The following is a 20877-nucleotide window of genomic DNA, read 5'->3' as shown; positions in this document are numbered from 1 at the left end:
CGCACTATGGTGATGACTGGATCGCTGTATTGCCGACGGTGGAGTGTGCCCACGCCACTGCAATCCACTCCTCAGCTCAAATTTTACCTTTTTAACTGGACACTGGAAGGCAGCCAGCGGTAGCGATTCAAATGCAAGAAATTGCGGCCGGACCACATGCACGGTTTGTTGAGACACGTGAGGAAATTGTGAGAATCGCCAAGGAACAATTAGCGAAAGCTCAGCAGAGACAAGTGAAGTACTACAATCAACGGCGCAGGGATGTCCATTACAGTGTTGGAGATTGGGTGTATTTGGACGCGAAAGTAGTGAACTTGGCGGAAGTTGGGCGACCGGAATACGATCCTACAAAGGATCCGAACGTGAACAAATTATTGCCCCGTTGGATTGGACCCTACAAGATTACAGCACGACTTGGAGAAAATGCGTATCGCGTCGAGTTGCCCACGGTGTTACAGCGGCGGCACCCAACCTTCAACATCGATCAGTTAAAACTGTCTATCGAGAACCCGCCATACTTCGCGAATCGTTCTCTGTCGAAAACTGCTCCTGCTATCTACGACACCCATAGCAACCGAATTTATGTCGTGGAAAAACTGCTTCAACGGCGAACTAGCAGAGGCAAGCTCCAGTACCTTGTGAAATGGCTGGATCTACCCGAAACGCAAAGCACATGGGAATCTGTTCAAAACCTTCGACGCCTCTCACACTGGAAGCAGCTTCTTAACACCTTCGACAAGCGCCAAGGGCAAGTCAACTCCGGGAGGTTGTAATATCTGAGTGGCCGCTGCCACGCGTACTTGTGTACGATTCGCCAGAGTCAAGCTCGAGGACGAACAATGGAGCAGAAGCACACGCCCAAAACAGCGATTGGTTCGAGGCACACAGGATTCCCACCCATTTGACGATCTCTCTCTGCACTCCCTGTAGATAGACCGTCTGCATATGATTCTTCATGTTAGTCCGATAAGCCTTCGGTCCAATGCATCGTTATCTGTTTTACCTGAGTCTGCACACTTGGTCTTCAGTCTTCAGTCTCGCTTTCTACGCTGCCCGATATCACACCTAGCTCTGCCAGAAGTATCGTAAAGTTAAGGACACGTTCTGGAAAGTAAGACGTGAAAGGCGTCGAAAAGGGAAATACATCACTGAACCATTTGCTGTAACGATTGTTTGCGGACTGTTATAAACGATGTTTGCGTCGCGAGTGGAGCTGAGCGCAGAAGTGTTGCTAGATATAAACCTCGAGAACGACGGTACCGACGTCAGAGCTGCAGCAGATACAAACACGAGTAGCGCCTTCTCTCCACCGAAATGAAATCTGCAACCGGTAGTCAAGCTGGATAATGCGCAATAGAAATGCATAGAGGCAATTGCTGCCTCCACAAGCGCAGCCCCCATCGGTGAAGATAATCTACAGCAGCTGGTACAAACAACCAGCAAGTGAAATGACCGAGCAGCGCGAAGAAACCCGGTAATTTCAGCATATACAGCTGGAACTTTTGAAAGAACTGCTTGCAAGTGAATTACAGTAGCATACTTGTCTTAAGATGGCTAGCAATGAGGGAATACACTGCAATGCTACCAGATATAAAGCATTTTAAATTGCTTTGCTTGAATATACCAGCAAATACGTCTGCAATGTCACTGCGTTTCATGATGCCTTGTTCGTGAATAGAGCTCTGGACAAAGCGGGTCATTCGGCAATAATTGATAGCTGTCATCCAAGTTTAGCAGCAGATTGTGCAGAAGCGCGCAGCTGATGATCACACTGCTAAATATTTTGACGCCTTTAGTCCAGTTTACCTATCAATATCCTAAACCTGTTTTTGAGTCTTCCAAAAGCACATTATACCGTTATTCTTGTACGTGAGTGTCTGAAGTTGTACGTGCGCTGGGCCGTCTAGGTCTCGCTCTCAGGAAATGGAGTCAAAAGGTATCCCCACAACTTGTATCCAGCATCACCAAGAAGATGCTTGCCCAGAGGAATGTATGATGATAGCTTGAAAATGCAAGTTATAATTAGGGACAGATGCAGCGTATTACCTGAAGTCATACCGCTTTCAGACATCCGATCCATTCCATAATGACTGGTCGTTGTTCGAACCAGCGCGAATAGATAGCTAGCAAAATGCCCCTCGGTTATCCACGACGCCTGGACGTTGACATCAGGAAACCCCTTGCGATAGTACTAGCCTTCAATATCCCGGGGGTGGGGGGGATCCGATAAAAGTGCCGTCAAGTGCACCTATTACCCCAGAATAACCAGCAATGCCCTCAAATCTTTCCTCTACAGCATCCGTGGCTTCTCGGCTGGGTATGACGACGCTGTGTTTGGCTATTTGACCAGAGTGGTGACGTAGGGGGGATTGTTCTCCATGTGTCGATCGCTTCTAAGAGTAGGAGCCATTTAAATGTAAATACACTTAAGTATCAACTTTAGGGAGGTAATCAGGAAGTAACGTAAACACGTAAGTTCGGGCAAAAAGCCGCGACAGGACTGCGGTGTCTGGCGAGGCTGCTCTTCTCTGCTGCTCTCTGGTGAGCGGCAGGCGTCAAAACGCAAAGTGGGGAGCAGCCTCCGCCAGAACACCGCTGTACCGCAAAAAAATAGATTAGTATACAAATAGCAAATAAGTCAATACTAAACTCTAGATAAGTGCACTCTCGTTTGAGTACACCATCTTTGTAGCGCACAGCCAACGATGTCCTTGTGCATACAGTCCTTGGTATAGTCCTTCGCCATTGCACGCATGTGTACTCAGTGTAGCCGGTTGCAGTGCAGCCGCAAGCTGCACTTCCAGGCGCATGAGTGTCCTTGGGATGTGTCTTTGCAGACACTGGCAGTGGACGGTGGCTCGTAGATGGGAACACCGGACACTGGCAGACTGCAATGCACTGACGCTCGACACGCAGATAAGTTTACAGCTCACACTTCCACTTGATCTCGGCGACGCACTTGGAAGTCGACGCGATCACACACGCGCATCCTTGTTGCCGCCATAGTCCTAGTAGTAGCGTAGTCAAAACTCATAAGCAATAGCAGTCCACTCAGTAACAGCACTCCCGCTCGATCGCCCTCGTCTTCATCAATGTCGCTCAGGTACAGCCTCCGCATCAACAGCAGTAGTCAACGCAATAGCAGTAGTCGTAGCTGTAGCCATGTCATCGGATACGCTGTTGTCGCTCGACACAATAGGTAAGACTTTCATAGCCTTGCGGAAGTGTGTGAATTTCACCACTGCAAGTGCCTTTGTCATGATATCGGCCAGTTCCGATGTGTTGGGTTGTGAGGTGCTTCAACTCCACGTGGCGTCTGATCATGTGGTACTTGCTATCGATATGTTTCGATTTCGAATGTTTGCCAGGTTTCGCAGTTAAGGCAATGGCTCCTTGATTGTCTCCAAGTAGTTGAGGTACTGGATGCTTCCAGCTCAGCTCTTTGCATAGGCCAGCAAGCCACAACAAGTCCTTGGTCGCCTCTGCCATGGCTACGTACTCCGTTTCACAGGTACTGAGTGCGTTGATCTCTTGCTTTCGAGATGCGTAGGAGATGACGTTGTCGTCCAGCATAGTGATGTAGCCACTGATACTCCGTCGATCCACAGGGTCGGTTGCATAATCGGCATCGGAGTATCCCCTAACTTGCACATCAGTCTGTAGCTTCACATTCATCACTAGTCCGTAGTTACATGTAGCCTTCAGGTAACGCAGCACTCTCTTGGCTTGTGCGAAATGCATATGATCATAGCTCGCAAGATACTTGCCCAGGTGTCGGGTAGCATGAGCTATGTCAGGTCTCGATGCACTAACGAGGTACTGGAGAGCACCCACCAATTCTCTGTAGGGAAGATACTCCTTCGAAGCAGGCACGTCTGTCTTCGAGGGCGTTGTAGCTTCTGGTGTAGCGCAGCCATTACAGTTCTCCATATGAAAACGCTTCAGCGCCTTCAGTACGTACTGCTTATCACAGTACACAATTTGCCGGCGCGGCCGGTCAATCAGGTTCTCGACGCCTAAGAGATATTTGACTGTGGCCATCGTCGTGAGTTCGAATGTCTCGTGCAGTGAGGCAGCGATCGTGGCACACAGGTCACGTGATCCCATCAGCAGTAGATCGTCCACGTAAACAGTTAGTAGCAACTTGACTTCACCATCCTTCCTCAATGCATATAGGCCATAGTCACAGTCCGTCCTAGTAAAGCCCATCCCAACAAGCTTCGCATGAAGTGTGCGATTCCAAACGTTCGGTGCTTGCTTCAGTCCGTACAGGCTCTTCAACAATCTGCAAATGGATCCAGGTCCATCCGCTGGAAGCCAGGAAGCTGCTCCATGAAGATAGTCTCGTCCAAGTCTCCATACAGAAATGCCGTCTTCACGTCAGATTGCAACACCTCCCAACCTCTTTGTACAGCGTAGTAGATAGCCGCACGTATGGTTTCGAACCGGATCACAGGTGCATTGGTCTCAGAGTAGTTAATCCCAAGTTGTTGTTTGAACCCATGGATCACTAGTCGCGCTTTGAATCGTTTGATCCGTCCACGCTCGTCTCACTTCACAGCAAAGACCCATCTACACGTTATCACCTTCACTTGCTTGGCATCTTTGCGGGGTACCAGTTTCCAGGTCTTGTGAACTTTCAACGATTGAAGTTCCACCAACATTGCAGCTCTCCACTGCTCCCAGTACCTGCTTGCACGTGCTTGTTTGTACGTCGTCAGGATTTGCACATCCGTAGTCGTAGCCTGCACTAGGCCTACCACGTAATCCGACAATCGAACGCTCGCCTTCTCCTTCCTTCTTGGTCGCTTTAGGCAGGTATCTCTTGATGGAGGTTGAGTCTCGAAGCCACCTGTCTCCTTCTCCACCGTTGCAGGTTTCTTCTTTGCTCTGCGTCTCTTGCGCTTCCTCACTTCCGAACCTTCCTTGGCTTCTTCAGCAGGATCCTGCAACACGGCTGGTGCTGCAACACCAGCAGTCTCCGCACTGTCCTTGCTCACAGGTGCGTCAACGATTGACAAACTCCCACTCGAACTTAACTCAGTTTCTGCAGGTTCGTCAGCAACTGGTACCGCTTCAAGTGGCTTCTCCGCACTAGAGATGCCGTCACTCCAGCCTGGAAGGTAAGTCTCCACGTTGGTCTTGATGCGCGCCACAGGTACAGTCTCGAGTAGAGTATGATCACCATCAAAGAATGCATTCTCTAATAGATGCTTCATGTAAATGCCATCAGTCGTGAGTTTTTCATGGAACCTCACATTCCCACTACGAGCTGTCACCACTTGCGCTGTCACCAGGTCAATGAACTTGTAGCCTAGGGTCGATTCACTGTATCCCAGTAATAGACATAGTCTTGCCCTTGCTTCCAGCTTTTCTTTCGTTTGTCTTGACTCAGGGGGAACACGCACGTGTGCTAGACAGTCCCAAGTACGCAAGTCATCCAGCATAGGCTCCGATTCGTACAGTTTCTGGTGCGGGGACACCAATCCTAAGGTTTTGGTGGGCAACCAGTTCAACGTCGTCACCACATGCAGAAAGGCTTCTCCCCACAAGGAGTTGGGCATGTGTGTAGCCATCAGCATCGCTCTGATCCTTGGTAGAACCACGCCGTTAGCACGCTCCACAATGCCATTCTCTTGAGGAGAGTAGGCGTTTGTAAACTGCTGCTCAATCCCTTGGTCGGCGCAGTAGTCACTTAGCTCCTTGCTTGTAAATCACCTCTTTGGTCAGAGTGTAGTCGTCGCACCTTCTTCTCAGGAAAGCGAGTTCGCAGCCTGTTCAACAGGACCTTGATGTGGAACGTTGCTTCACTCTTCTTCTTGAGTAGGAACGACCACTTGTACCTTGTAGACTCATCTATGATAAAGAGAAACATAGTAGCTCCATCCACAGACTGTTCGTTCACAGAGCAAATGTCCATCATGAGAGTCTCCAGAGGTTCGGACTTCCGCGATGGAATCCGTTTATAAGACATTATTTTCACCTTACTGGCAGCACAAGCAACGCACTCGTAGGAAGCAGACCTTTTGCATTCATCTTAACTCCAACATCGAGTTTGTTTGCCAACACTTTCACCGTCTCCATGCTCATATGACCAAATCGTTGATGAAGCAGCTCCATGGTGTTCTTGCTGTCCATGTCCTCTTTTATAGCCGCCATCACCATCACTCCAGTCACTCGTTCTGCACGTAGTCGGTAGATACTGTCACGCATCATGAACTTGAGTGATGTGCTTGGCTTGGAGATCCAAGCAGTCTGTTGGTCCTCTGAGCATGTCAGCTTGGAGTTGCCCTTCGTTTGTAGGTAGCCCAAACTAATGATGTTCACCTTCGCGTTCGGTGTGTACACCACGTCGTTCAGGAGACGGTCCTTGAGCTGGCCAGTTGCCTTGGTTCTGGTTCACAGCGTTGGCTTGACGAGAGTTGGGCGGTCTGTTGTCACGACGTGGAGACATGTTCCGCCCTTGGTAGTTGTCACGTCGAGGTGAAGGTCCTCATCCTCTCGAAGGATTATCACGCCACTGCTGCTGCGGAGATGACGGTCCATAGCGACTCAGTCGATCATCGCGTTGGAGTGGCGGCTCATAGCGACTCGGTATCTCGTTACGCCACGTCTGCTGACGCGGTGGGGATCGGTAGCGCCCTGGATACCCTCTCGGCTCACGTCCTCGCAGCGACGGAGAACGGCCTCTTCCGCTTGGTGGAGATAGTTCTAGATTGAAGAATCGGGGTGGTGAACGACTTCGTCCTCGTCCTTGGATAGGAGGGTCAAAGTGTCCAACATCTTGACTCCAAAGTCCTCTCTCGTACGCTCTCTCCAAGTTAGGTATGTAGTCATTGCGCATCCCTGGTTCTTGGCGTCTGTTAAACCCGGCGTCAGGACCTCGACAACTATCCCCTTGCACAGCCGAACCCCCTTGTGGCTCAGCTTGATTGCGCCATGGCTCAAGTGTAGGTCCTTTCGAGTTACTCGACAGTCCTTGCCCCAAGTAGTAGATGACTGATTCCCACGTAGGTCCTAGTCCAGCTGTAGACCGGTTGCCCTCCCACTGAGTCTGCGCAGTACTCGATAGAGTAGGTTGCATGTTTTGCTGTACAGGAGCTTGTACATCCTGTTGAACAGGAGGTTGTCCAGTAGGTTGCACTTCGGGTTGTACCGCAGATTGTATGGCAGTCTGCACAGCTACTGGTGCTTGCAGTGTAGGCAGTGAGGTTGGTTGTCGTTGCTGTAGTCCTTGCCCTCCAACTTGTATGTGTTGAATAGGAGCTCCAACTTGCAGCTGCAGTCGCTGCGTTGCTTGCGCAACCGACGATTGAGTGCGTTGCGTACTTGCACGCACACCTTCAACAACACGACGATCTCCTCCTTCTTCACTTTCCGCAGGATACGTTAGTGACCATATAGATGGTTGCGTAGCCGTAGCTGATAGTGCAGCACCATCCGTAAGATCAATCGCATTTGCATCGCATAGTGATAGACCAGCAAACAGTCCTTGGCCATCTTCTGCCGACGCTACCGCATCCACACGACGTACGGAGTTCACCAGCGACACGGGAGCCCTGGGTTGTCTCTCTTGCAGCTTTCTCGCAAGCTCTGTCTTCAGTTGCTGGCCAGTGAGAGCCGTACTCTCGGCATACCAATGTCCTTCTCCTTGGCAGTTCGCGCAGTTTGTACGCTGCTTCTTATCTGCAACGACCTTGGATCGCTTACGCTGTTGCTTGTTGCGCTTACGTCCTCGAGCTTGAGCTGTCATTGATCCGTTCCGACGTGAGCAACTTGCATTGAATGCGTGACTGGTTGTCTGGTCTGTGCACGCAGCTGGTCACGCTGGTGCTCAGCAGCGCGCTGCTCAGTCGTTGCAGAGCTTCAGCAAGTATAAGTGGCTTACGATCATGGTTGTTAAGCCAATCGCCATGTTCACGGGCGAGACCTTTGAACGTTTCCACGCTGTTCGACAGTAGTAGGCTTGCATGTTGCCACTCAGCGAACTCACCATTAGCTTGATGTAGAAGTGTCACCTTCTTCGCAATGTCGTCAACATACTGCGAAACCGACTCGTTTGGCTTGAGCCGGCGCGTCACTAGCTCTTGCAGTAGGTAATCAGGATTAATGCCATCTCCAGCCTCAAAGTGCTGCGTAATCGCATCGTAGAGCATAGCGGCGGCGTCCGTATTGTCGTGGATGTCGTCGATCTTGAACGTCGTACGTAGGTCAACAGACAGCGACAACGCAAGCGCTGAGAACGCCTTGTTCTTGCGCGACTTGTACCACACGCGATATTTGTCACGACGCATGCCTTCCACTGCATCGTAGCGCTCAGGGCCGTAGGTGATGTCTCCCAGCATCTTCGTCTCGAAGTGCAATGGCACCTCGCTCGTCCAGGCTTTGTAGTCGCCCTTCAGATGGAGCTTGGGCAGCTTGATCGGGGGCGAGTTGATGAGGACCTTGGTGTACTCAGCCAGCTCGCCGTCGTTGTAGCGACCAGTAGGGTTCATGTTGTCTAGAGGGCGCCACGGATCGTTAGGATCTCGGTCGCCGTTTTGTTGGTTTTGCGGCGACTGGGAAGGATTGTCAACTGGCACGGATTCTTCCGTGTTCGTCGACCAAAGTTTATGCATACTTTCGAGTAACATTTGGAATAACGGGCGGCCACCCGGGATTCCAGCCAATGAACGAATTAGTCGTTCTGCATCACTGTGCGACAGTGTTGCGTCATTGTTCAAGCTTGAATTTCCTGCCAATGGGGTCGAAGCTTGATCTTGATTGGTCGAAGTTCCAGAACTTGTGTCTGGAACACCAGCAGCCACGTCAGTCGCAAACTGCGCCCTGATTGGGCTGATAACCAGTGGTGACGTAGGGCTCGTCACGGGGGGATTGTTCTCCATGTGTCGATCACTTCTAAGAGTAGGAGCCATTTAAATGTAAATACACTTAAGTATCAACTTTAGGGAGGTAATCAGGAAGTAACGTAAGCACGTAAGTGCGGGCAAAAGGCCGCGACAGGACTGCGGTGTCTGGCGAGGCTGCTCTTCTCTGCTGCTCTCTGGTGAGCGGCAGGCGTCAAAACGCAAAGTGGGGAGCAGCCTCCGCCAGAACACCGCTGTACCGCAAAAAAATAGATTAGTATACAAATAGCAGATAAGTCAATACTAAACTCTAGATAAGTGCACTCTCGTTTGAGTACACCATCTTTGTAGCGCACAGCCAACGATGTCCTTGTGCATACAGTCCTTGGTATAGTCCTTCGCCATTGCACGCATGTGTACTCAGTGTAGCCGGTTGCAGTGCAGCCGCAAGCTGCACTTCCAGGCGCATGAGTGTCCTTGGGATGTGTCTTTGCAGACACTGGCAGTGGACGGTGGCTCGTAGATGGGAACACCGGACACTGGCAGACTGCAATGCACTGACGCTCGCACGCAGGTAAGTTTACAGCTCACAACCAGCACATCAAGCGTGTCATTTATGTAGACTACCACATGGGACTGCGATATTCGTGCTGCCACAGATATGGGACACTTTTTGAGGAGCCCCCAAAATAGGCTCTGGGTTTGCTATTGACGCAGCTAAAGCATATTCAAATAGTATAAAGCACATGCAGTTTGTCCACGACGTTTTGTTTTGCCGCCCTTCTAGCACAGACAGCTAGATGTAGAGCTGAAAAAGCTGCTCTTCATCCGAACACTATTTCGGGACACTGGAAGGATTTCCACTTCACTTGGATGTAATATTTAGAAAATACCTGGTCGGAAATTCATGGACACGAACGTTGCCCAAAATAAAATACCGAACGAAAATCGGTAACAAAAAAAACCGGGTGTAGTATTTGGAAAATAGCTGGTCGGAAATATCATGGACACAAACGTTTCTCTTTTTAAAAGTTTGAGTGCCTAATTTTTTTTAACATAACATAGACTTTTATACGTGTGCAGATTGTATAGTACTATTAAATTTGAGTAAAGGTAGGACACTAGCCCATTTGCACTATTTTAGCCGTGGGCTTGCCCCTCTCTAAGAGAGGGGCAGGCCTACGGCGAAGAGAGTCTCTTCGCTTGCTGCGCTGCGCGGCCTGCCCCCGGCCTGTAAGGCCTCGACTCGGTAAGACGCTGTGTCTGGGATTAGAAACATTTTATGCATTTGGGGAGTATAATTGTAAAGTCGGTTAGCTATTCGGGCAACTCTAAAATAAAATCGCAATCGTTTTAATCGATCGAAGAATTTATTAATAGTACATAAACACATTCGAGTTAGCAAGGGTACTACAGTATACTACGAAAAATTGCACCTTAAGCTTAATTTTATAAAAATACACAATCGAACAAGGTTGTTCTAAGCAATCTTTAAAAACATTTCTTGCACAAAACACAATTGCAAGCTTCTATAATACTATACGCACAATACTTCAGTAAAGTTCAGAAAATAAAGTACGGATTGCTAATCTGTTTCTGTTCTCGCGGGCTGAATTTGAGACTTCTAAAATGTACAATATTTCTGAATCGCGTAGTATTTTACAAAAGTAAGTATTGTGCATTTCAATGCTTTTGTCCTTTTCACTTAGCCTGATGCTCGATTTTTAATAAAGAGAGGTCGTTTTATTAAACCGAGGTAAATAAATCGATTTAGCTGGACTGGCTGCTACAGCATCAATATCCTGTAAATCGACCCTTTTTACCGTTTAAATGGTAATCCGATCAAAGATAAAAACAAATCAATGCCTGCCTCCCATCTCATTTTTACGCGTGGTTTTACGCTCCGACCTAGGCTATAAAACGGATGGACATTCCATCTGCCCAAACACAATCCATGTATGGGAAACCAATCCTTGCCAATATGCCAGCGTTCTTCAAGCAGTTTGCATGAGTCCAGAATCCACCAATACCGAGTTGGTAGCCGACGGTACATGTGCATGCATGGCTTCGTAAAGCCAAGTCCACCGGTTCTGAGCAGTTACGCTCATCTTCGCCCTTCCACTCTGGAAACAAAGCTCATACCGGTATTCATATTGTGAAGTACCTTATAACATGTGAAGTAGCGTACATTAACATAGAGGTTTACTAAAGAAATTAAAATTAATACATTTTTTATTGACAGAAGTCATTGGTATTTAAGACATGCATTATACCACTTAAAGTGCAGTGAATGCCTATCTTAAGATATCGAAATTTTCTCGGGATGTGGTCGGTCAAATCAACACCTCATGTTTACATGGGTCCGAGTCCACCGTTTTGTCACTTCGAAATCTGCGATTCATCAGCAAAGGCAAATAGGTGGCGGAAAATGCGTTTGAACCAGGTCGTTTTGGCAACTGCTGTTGCTCTGTATGCAAGCAGCAACCTCGTTGCCGCCGAGTCCACTCGGGATTGGCTGTCTGTGGACGATTTAAACGAGGAGCGCACAACTGCTACAAAGACCGCTACCAAGACGAACAATGTCGAGTCCGACTCGGGATCGGACATGGAATCTGGTGTCACCCACGTACAGAACTCCGATGTCACTCAACTAGAGCTAGATGCTTCTGAAAGCAGTGGGGCTACGAAGGCCACGAAGAGCACGAAGGCTACCAAGTCTCCGGTTCTGAAACAGAGGTCAGTTATCACGTCTGACTCCGGATCGGACAGTGACCTGGAAGACTCTGAGTCGGGATCGAGTGGATTAAAGACTCTGCTGTCGGGATTCAGTGACGATGAAAGTGGGTCGGAGGACTTGCTGGGCTCGAGCGACAGCGATTCGACTGACCCTTTTGATATGAGCGGAAGTGCTCTCAGCGGTAGTGAGCTGGATGCTTTGCTTAGTTCCTTGGGCGGCAGTGGCCTGGGTGACTTCAGCGGCAGTGACCTTGACGACCTGCTGTCTGGTCTAAGCGAAAGTGACTCGGGCAGTGACTTGAGCGATCTGCTCTCGAGTGACAGCGCGTCGGGCGACGACCTGTCTGATCTACTCGAGGACGACAGCGAGTCGGGCAGCGACAGCGCTCCCGCTAAGAAGAAGGAGCCCAGCACCCCTGCACCTACCACCAAAACCGACGATGGATCCGAGTGTCCTAACGGTTTCATCGGTCACATGAAGTCGTGGTGGAAGAACACGTTCGGTAACGGCGACAAATGCGCATTGTCGCGCAAACCTGACGACAACACTGAGGCGCAAAAGAAATCGGGCGGCTCTCAAGCTGCTTCTAGCGGCAGTGGCAGTTCATCGAAGTCCACGAAGAAGAAGGCTGTGGCGCCGGCCTCCGAAGAGGACAGTGGATCGGAAGACTCGGAGTCGGGATCGACTGATTGGGACGATCTGCTGTCGGGACTGAGCGACGACGACAGCGGATCGGAGGATTCCAGCGGCAGTAAGTTGAGCGACCTGTTCGACATGAGCGGACTTGGCGATCTGTTCTCCTCGGACAGCATGGACCTGGACGACAGTGACAGCGACTCGGGCAGCGACGAGACATTCCTGCCCTCGGGTAGAGGCGCTAAGCCCACAGATGACAGCGACTCGGGGAGCGACGACACAGCTGTCCCTGGAAAGACTTCTACGAAGAAACAGAAGAAGAAAACGTTTCTCGGCTCTACGTCGGGCTCCAGCGACTCGGGCAGTGAAGAATCCGTTGTCCCTTCTACGAAGCCGGAAAAGACGAAGAAGAAGGCCGCGCTCGTCGACTCCGAGTCGGGCTCCAGTGACTCGGGTAGCGACGACTTCGCTCTCCCCGTAACCAAGACAACGAAGAAGAAGAAGGCCGCGCTTATCGACTCCGAATCGGGTTCCAGTGACTCGGGTAGTGACGAATCTGTCGCCCCTATTAAGAAGTCGAAGAAGAAGGCAACGCCCAGCCCTTCCACCGATGCCAGCGACTCGGGCAGCGACTCGGACTTAAGTGATTTGCTGCTTTCTTCCAGCGGTTCGGAGACTGAGGACTCCACGGAATCCGACGCGGAATCGGGCAGTGAGGACGATGACTTCTTGAAGGGCCTGTTTTCCTCGACGGGCAGTGACTTGCTGTCCTCGAGCCTGAGTGACGCATTGAAAGCCGCCGGTTCTCTGTCGAAGGTCAAGACGAGGGCTCCAGCTGCGAGAGCAGACACGAGTGAAGACGACTCGGGCAGTGACGCTTCTTCCGAAACCGAGACGCCGGCTAGCACTCCAGCTCCTGCGAAGGAAACGACCTCCAGCAGCAGCGGATCGTCCGAGTGCGGCACTGGCTGGTGGGCGAACACGAAGTCGTGGTTCAGCAACACATTCGGCAATGGCGATAAGTGTAAGAAGTCGTCGCGCAGACTCCGCCTTGAGTAAGGATTATTCGTGGTAGTCCGAGATTCTACGTGGCACTCGGATAAGGAAGTTCAGCAATGAAAGTATGCAGTGTGTCAAACCTTACGATGAAACATGACCGTGATGCAGATCAAAGATACCATACCGGTAGCCTGTGCATAAGGCTCTTTACCTATGGACCATGCGTTAAGAACTTAGGCAGAAACTGTAATGTCGTCAGCTTGTAATACATGTACATGTACCAGATGCTCGAATGTTTCAATAGAATTAAAATAATCCTTGTTTGGACTACACGTACCGAAAAGGACATATTTCCCTCTCCAACAAATTCAAGGACATTTGGGGTCAACGGATCTACTTTTAGATACTTTAGTTCGGTTTAAAGTCTGCGGACTGCCCGCCCCTCTTTTCGCTTGCTCCGCTGCGCTCGGGGGGGGGGGGGGGCACCGCTGCGCAGCCTGCCCCACCCCGGCCTCTAAGCTCTGGACTCGGCAAAGCGCTGTGCCTGGGATTAAAATTTTTATCCGTGCCAAGACCGTCGGTTAAATACATTTTAGGCATGTTGGGGAGTATAACTGTATAGTCAGTTAGCCATTCGGACAAATGAATCACTCTCAATAAAAATATAGAACGTTAGATAACCCCTTTTCCCTTGTGAATGCGGCAATCGAAATGCGGATCCGAAAGATTCCAGACCAAGAACGAATCGACTACGAAATATTTCTCGGGATTTGATTTGCCCAAGCTGTTTGATATAATGGAAAGGGAGTTTCTTACCGCATTGACTATAATAGTAACAACTGTATCACTTTGAAATTTGCGCTCCACAGGCACAAGCAAAGACGTGAGGACAGCTGGAAAGATAAAAAACACACACAAATGCGTTTGACCTACGTCGTGTTGGCAGTTTTCATTGCTCTCTGTGACGAATATGTTGCCGCCGAGGCCTCACATGGAATGCTGTCAATTGGAGATATCAGCGAGGAGCGTGCTTCTACGGAGGCCAGGACTAAGACGAGCACTGCAGTCTCCGCGTCCGGGTCAGACGGAGACGACAGTGGACTGGAAGACTCAGAGTCGGGATCGAGTGAGGATGCCAACGGATCAGGGGACTTACTGTCATCCAGTTCAAGTAACTCTTTTGACATGAGCGGCAGTGGACTTGATGACTTGCTGTCTGGCTCAAGCGACAGCGAATCTGGTAGCGAAGATATTGCCGCCCCTCCAAAGAAGGCGAAAAAGAAAAAGAAAGCGACGGCAATGTCGGACTCTAGCAGTGGTAGCTCTTCCTCCACTGCTGCAACAAAGGCACCCAAGAAAAAGAAGTCACCAGCCGCTTCCACTAGTGGGGATGCAAGTGACACGAGCGACTTGTTGCTCTCTTCGAGTGCTAGTGGTTCGGGCACAGATAGCTCGACGACATCTGATGCGGGTGAGAGCAACGACTACTTGAAAGGCCTCATGTCCACGACGGGCAGTGACTTTTTGCTATCCTCGAGCCTCAGCGACGCTTAAAGTCTGCTGACTCCCTGACGAAGGTCGCGACCAGGGCGCCAGCAGCGAATACCGAGGACGAATCGGGTAGTGACACTTCCCCGGAAACGTCCGGAACGGAGGCCCCGGCGAGTACCCCTGCGCCGGCACCAGAACCTGCGCCGAAAACGACCTCAAGCAGCAATGGATCGTCAGAGTGTACCACGGGGTGGTGGTCTGGCGTGAAGTCATGGTTCAAGAACACGTTCGGCGACGGTGACAATATTGGAACTCCGTTCCGTTTGGCAGCACTCTGGACTTGTGAAGGTAAAATGAAGACTGAATTATTTAAGTGCTAGCTCACGCTCCTCCAGAGCTCCTACCAACACTAACGGATTCAACCCGTTATCATACAATGACCTGGCCCAACTGATTCTCATCCCGAATGTCCTGGCCCACCTGATTCTCATCCAGTGTGTCCATGTCTCGTTGTGCCTGGTCTCCCATGTGAATTCCAACACGCCTCCCTCGAAGTGCAACTTCGACTACTTGGCCTAATTCACGCCAGCCAGCTCCAACATCGCCTTCAAGCGAATCTTGTTGAGCGGCTTGGTAAACGTGTCCGCAGGATTCGCCTCGCCTTTCACCTTGTGCAGATCAATGGTGCCCTTTACCACTTGTTCCCGCACATAGTGCCATCGGAGTTCAATGTGTCGCGTGCGTCTGCTGTAGGTAGGATTAGTCGCCATCACATGAGCTGCTTGGTTGTCAACACCAATTCGTAACTTGACCTCATGATCTGGTAATATCTCCTGCAGAATGTTCCCCTCTGCTACAGCTTCCATAGTAGCCTCGCAGGCCGCCACATATTCCGCCTCAGCTGTCGATAACGCAATAATCGACTGCCGCCGTGACATCCAGGCAATAGCTCCTCCAGACAACATGAACACAAACCCCGTTGTGCTCTTCCGCTGCTCTGGATCATTCGCCCAGTCGCTGTCACAATACCCTTCAAGTACAAATTCCCTAGTTGCTCCTTGAGTTCTTGTGTACGTGATTCCATAGTCAAGCGTTCCGGCCACGTACCGCAGTACTCTCTTCAGACTTCCAACATGTTTCGCAGACGGTTTGCCCACAAACCGACTCAGTTGGCCCACCGCGAACGCCAAATCGGGTCTGGTGCTCGTTGCCAAGTACATCAGCATTCCAATAGACTCTCGATAGGGAAAACTCGTATCTCCTGTTTCCTCATCGCTCATTGGTGCCAACCGCAAGTTCACTTCCATTGGATTTCCAACCGCATGGGCATTCTGGTACCCGAACTTGCTCAGAATCTCTCGTGCATATTTCCCTTGGTGAATTGTGATTCTCTCAGTCGTTTGCTCCACTTTCACACCCAGGTACTCATTCAACAGACCTTGATCCTTAATCCCGTACTCCTTGTCCAGCTGCGCGAACAAGTCCTTCTTGCTCTGCTCGTCATTCGTTGCAACCAGTATGTCATCAACATACACTAGCACATACATGATCGTATCTCCGTCAAAATGATAGTACAGACACGGTTCCGTCAACGACCTCATGTATCCGTGCTTCATCAACCAGTTGTTCAGCTCTGAGTTCCACTCGCGACCTGACTGATGCAAACCATATAGCGCCTTCAACACGATATAACCATATCCGTTGATCTTGCATGGGTATCCTTCAATGGATCTCAAGTACTGCTGGATCTCCAACCGGGCATTCAAGTATGCGGTGTTAATATCTCCGCCATACACCATTAATCCCAGCTGCGCTGCTAATGCCAACAGCAATCTGAACGATGACATCCTCGCCACCGGTGCAAACGTCTCCTTAAAGTCAATTCCGGGTCTTTGATAGTTACCCAGCGCCACTATGCGCGACTTGAAACGAATCACATATCCTTGATGGTCGGTCTTGATGTCATATACCCACATCGTGTTCACGGGTGATGCTTCCTCCGGCATTTCATCCGCAGGAATCTCGGCAATCACTCCTTTCTTCTTCAAAGCTGCAAGCTCTTCCATTTCGGCCATCATGAAGAAGTCACACCACTTCGACCGTATCATCTCACGACGATTACGTGGAACTTTGATCTCACTTGCACGAATGGGTCTTCCATTCTTATCCAGTACACGTGAGGAATTCATCGTCACGTTCACCATGTAGTCATCGAGATACGCCGGACGTCGACGCTCGTGAACTTCTCGTAGTCCAGTCCGTGTCTTCTTCACGTTTGTCTTATCCGCATCCAGCTCTGCACGAGCCTCCTCTGAAGGAGTCTCATCTCGATGCATACGCTTGCCAGTCACTGTTACCTCAGGACTTATCCCCACCACATCTCTGTCTGACTCAGCTTCAGGTAGTGTGTCCTCACCAGTGTCACTCTCTAGCTCCGCATCACTGCTACTCTGGTCCTCAGCAAAGACACTCGCTACTGTGGTCTCTTCATTACCATCTTGCTCTTCGGATTCATCCAGCTTATGGTCAACTACTTCCGATCCACAGGTTCCAGCCACCGATATAGCATCCGCATCTGCTATGTCAACACCCTCAGCCGCTTCATGGACATTCTCGCCCTCAGCTGCTTGACCAGTGTCGACACTAACACCTTTACTAACCTCACTCGGTTGACTGCCTTCATGTTGTACACTTTCAGTAACTACATCACCATGTTCATCGCTCTCAACGGCGTCACTGCCTACTTGAACAGTCTCAATACCGTCCTCAGTAACCTTGAGTTGAACATCACCATTCAAATGAATATCTCCATCCGCTTCGCTATTGGCATGGTGGACAGGTTGATCATACACTTGGTGCATTTCTCGTCCAACCTGCGTATGTACGTCAGTACGCTCGCCTTCCTGTGTCTGCACAGCATCCACACAAGCATCCACACTCTCGCCTTCCTCGAGCTCAAAAGATGGTACATTACTCAGCTCGCTCAAAACAGTCTGGTCCTCATCTTGAAGAGTAAAGTGAAGTGAAGAGAGATCGTCGTCTTCCACTTCCGTTGTGTATCGGTCCCGATACATAACATCTTCTGCAACACGCAGATCTGACACAAACTTTGCTGTGTGCTCATCAGGGAAGTACACTTTGCAGCCAACTACATTCTCAGCATACCCCAATACAAACCCAATCTTCGCATGAACACTCAGTTTCTTGCGTCCAGGAGTCACTGGTACGTGCACGTACGCCAGTGCTCCAAACTTCCGGATGTGGTGTACATTCGGCTTGACTCTGAACAGCATCTCGTACGGAATGCCATTAGTCCCCTTGTTGTACACACGATTCTTGACATACACTGCATTTCTCAGTGCCTCAGGCCACAGGCTCTTCGGTAGCCCCGAATGTGCCATCATAGACCTAGTCATGTCCTCCAACGATTGGTGCGTTCGTTCACACAAATTGAGCTGCGAGCTCTTCGGCCCGACTTTCACATGCTCAATTCCTCTTGAACGATACCATGCATCAATTTCTTCATTGAAGAATTCACCGCCCTTGTCACTCCAAATCTGCTGCACTCTGTATGTTTTCCCGTTGGCATTTCGGCCTGCCTGCCGTTCCGCCCACAACACATACTCTTGCATGTACTTGTTCACCACCTTGCTGTCCTTGTTCCTCAGCAGGTGCGCAGTGACAAACCGCGAATAACCATCCATGATCACCAACACTGCCTCATATTGAGTCGCATTATTCTTCCCTGGGATCAGAAGATCCGCATACACTATTTGGTTGGGTCTCTTCAGTCCACGGTCCAGCATCTTCCTGTGTGATTTCATCTTTTGCTTTCCAAGATGACAGGCATCACACGTATCTTGCTGTCTCTGTGTCACCATCATTCCCTCCACCAGCTCCTTGTCGACCATAGTCTTCAAATACTGTGGACAGATATGACACAGTCTCTCATGCCAAAGCTGCAGCGAACCAACACCTTCTGCCATAGTGTGATTACATCTTGCTGCTGCTTCTGGTAGCACTCGAGTTCTCTGGGTCGGACTCGCTACTTGGAACCCCCAAGTGGCCTCCTGCTGCGTTGCTACAGCCACAGTCCTTCCATTTCTCATGACGTGAAAATTTCTCGATTCTCTGTCATATTCCAAAGTATAACCCTGCTCATAGGCTAATCCAGGAGAAAACAAACCATACTCGGCATCCGGAATGTACAACACTCCGTCGAGATAGCTCACTACTTGTTCTCCATTAACCTCTGTCGTAAACGCCACTGTTCCCATTCCAGCAACACGGGAAGCAATCGTAGACGTAACTCCTCGGATTTGCTGTAACTGCTCCGAGTCTGCCGTGTACGACACGAACTCAGCGAAATTCCCCGTGACGTGCGAGTTGGAGGCCGTATCCAGATACCACCACCCGCCATTGAGACCTTGTGTTACTTGATCATTGTCCTCCAGATGTGATTCACCACTATCTGACTCATGATCGTTCACCGGGTTTCCATCACTCGCTGCGTCATCGTCGCTCACGATTCCAATGCCACGTACATCATCAGTGTGTACGTCATCCACTCCATGTGCTTCATCAAGCTCCCGAGGAATCCCGTATATTTCACGAGAAATTGTGACTCCTGCCACAACACCCTCATCCCACTCGCGGTTCATCTGCACTGGTCCAGTGGTTTCTTGTCGTAGGGTACAACAACTGCGCGGCTTACGCTTCTTCTCTGCGTCGTCAGCTTTCTCTTTCCCCTTCGACTTCTCAGGACAATCGACACGTAGGTGATCTTCACTGCCACAAGTAAAGCATCTTCTAACTCTCTTGGGGTCACCAGTCTTGTCCTCGTGAAAGCCTTTTCTGCTCTCACTGCCTTTGCCATGTCTTCCTCGTGGGCTACCCTTCTTCTCAGTGCGCTTAGCTCGAAACTCTTTCTGCCGAGCCTTCGCCGCAAGAATCAGCTCTCGAACCTTCTTAGGTGTGTAGACACTCGGGTCTGCGCCGTAGTATATCGAAGACTTCAGATGCTCAAACTCCAGTTGATTAGGCAAACTCTCCAGTAGCATATCCACCATCGTGGTATCTGCAACCGTATGGTTCAAGTCGGCCAACACAGTCTTGAGATTGAACATTTTGCAAAGATGGAGGTTGGCGTCTCCTCCAGGTGCGAGCTTCATACTCCAAAGCTCATTCTCCACGCGACGGATCGTGTACGCCTTGATGGCTTCGTTCTGCTTTCCTTCGTAAAGGCTGCAGAGCTCACTCCACATCTCCGATCCGGTCTCCTTGTCACGTAGTTGATGCAGCACGTCTGCCGGTACCGATGTACCAATCAAGCGCATGATCTTCAACTGCTTCTTCTTGAACTCCTCTTGCTTCTCTGCACTTGCAGTAGCAAGCATCGCTAAGGTCAAATCTCCGACTACGATGTCCTTGAGGTCTTGTTCCTTGAAGACGTTCATCAGCGCCCACTTGTACGTCTGCCAATCCTTACCATCCCAGTTCTTAGGGACTCCTTCACTCGAGTATTTCAGGGGCTTCGTCATTTGGGCTCAGAACCCTATTGGAACTCCGTTCCGTTTGGCAGCACTCTGGACTTTTGAAGGTAAAATGAAGACTGAATTATTTAAGTGCTAGCTCACGCTCCTCCAGAGCTCCTACCAACACTAACGGATTCAACCCGTTATCATACAATGACCTGGCCCAACTGATTCTCATCCCGAATGTCCTGGCCCACCTGATTCTCATCCAGTGTGTCCATGTCTCGTTGTGCCTGGTCTCCCATGTGAATTCCAACAGTATCAACAGACTGACAAGCTGGTGAGCCTTAGCAGCCACGCCACCCATGAAGGGCCAGGGATGTGAGGAACTGTACGCCAACGTCTCTGCTATCATCACCTTCATGACGGACAAACGGCGTGAGGAGCAGGTGAGTACAGAATACAATGTGTGTGTGCTTTTGTATAATTTTTCTTACTAACTTTGACCATACAACTGCGACTATTAGGCACTTGCAACACGCGACATAATGTAGTAAATGTAGACAATTGAGCCTAATTGGGTGACGAGCTACATAGTGGACAAGAGGAGCGGTCTGCTAGCACTGCAGCGTATGTGCGAACGTTTCGCAAACCGGTATGTTAAAAAATAAAATGTTGGCAGTAGACATGGTTT

General features: G+C 50.0%; 1 protein-coding gene across 1 annotated transcript; it reads left to right on the top strand.

The window, feature by feature from the left end:
• Window positions 1-11114: 11114 nt before the first annotated feature.
• On the top strand, window positions 11115-13363 carry PITG_04447 (uncharacterized protein; the record flags this gene model as incomplete). The annotated part of the gene is made up of 1 exon (XM_002906017.1): window positions 11115-13363. One exon carries the CDS (start codon window positions 11203-11205, stop codon window positions 13276-13278), a length of 2076 nt encoding a protein of 691 aa, XP_002906063.1.
• Between the last annotated feature and the right edge of the window lie 7514 nt (window positions 13364-20877).

This window comes from Phytophthora infestans, genomic scaffold (assembly GCF_000142945.1).
Source record: "Phytophthora infestans T30-4 supercont1.5 genomic scaffold, whole genome shotgun sequence".
NCBI classification, from domain to species: Eukaryota; Oomycota; class Peronosporomycetes; order Peronosporales; family Peronosporaceae; genus Phytophthora; species Phytophthora infestans.
The sequence above is the reverse complement of the archived record's forward strand: the minus strand, read 5'-3'. Positions and strand labels throughout refer to the sequence as shown.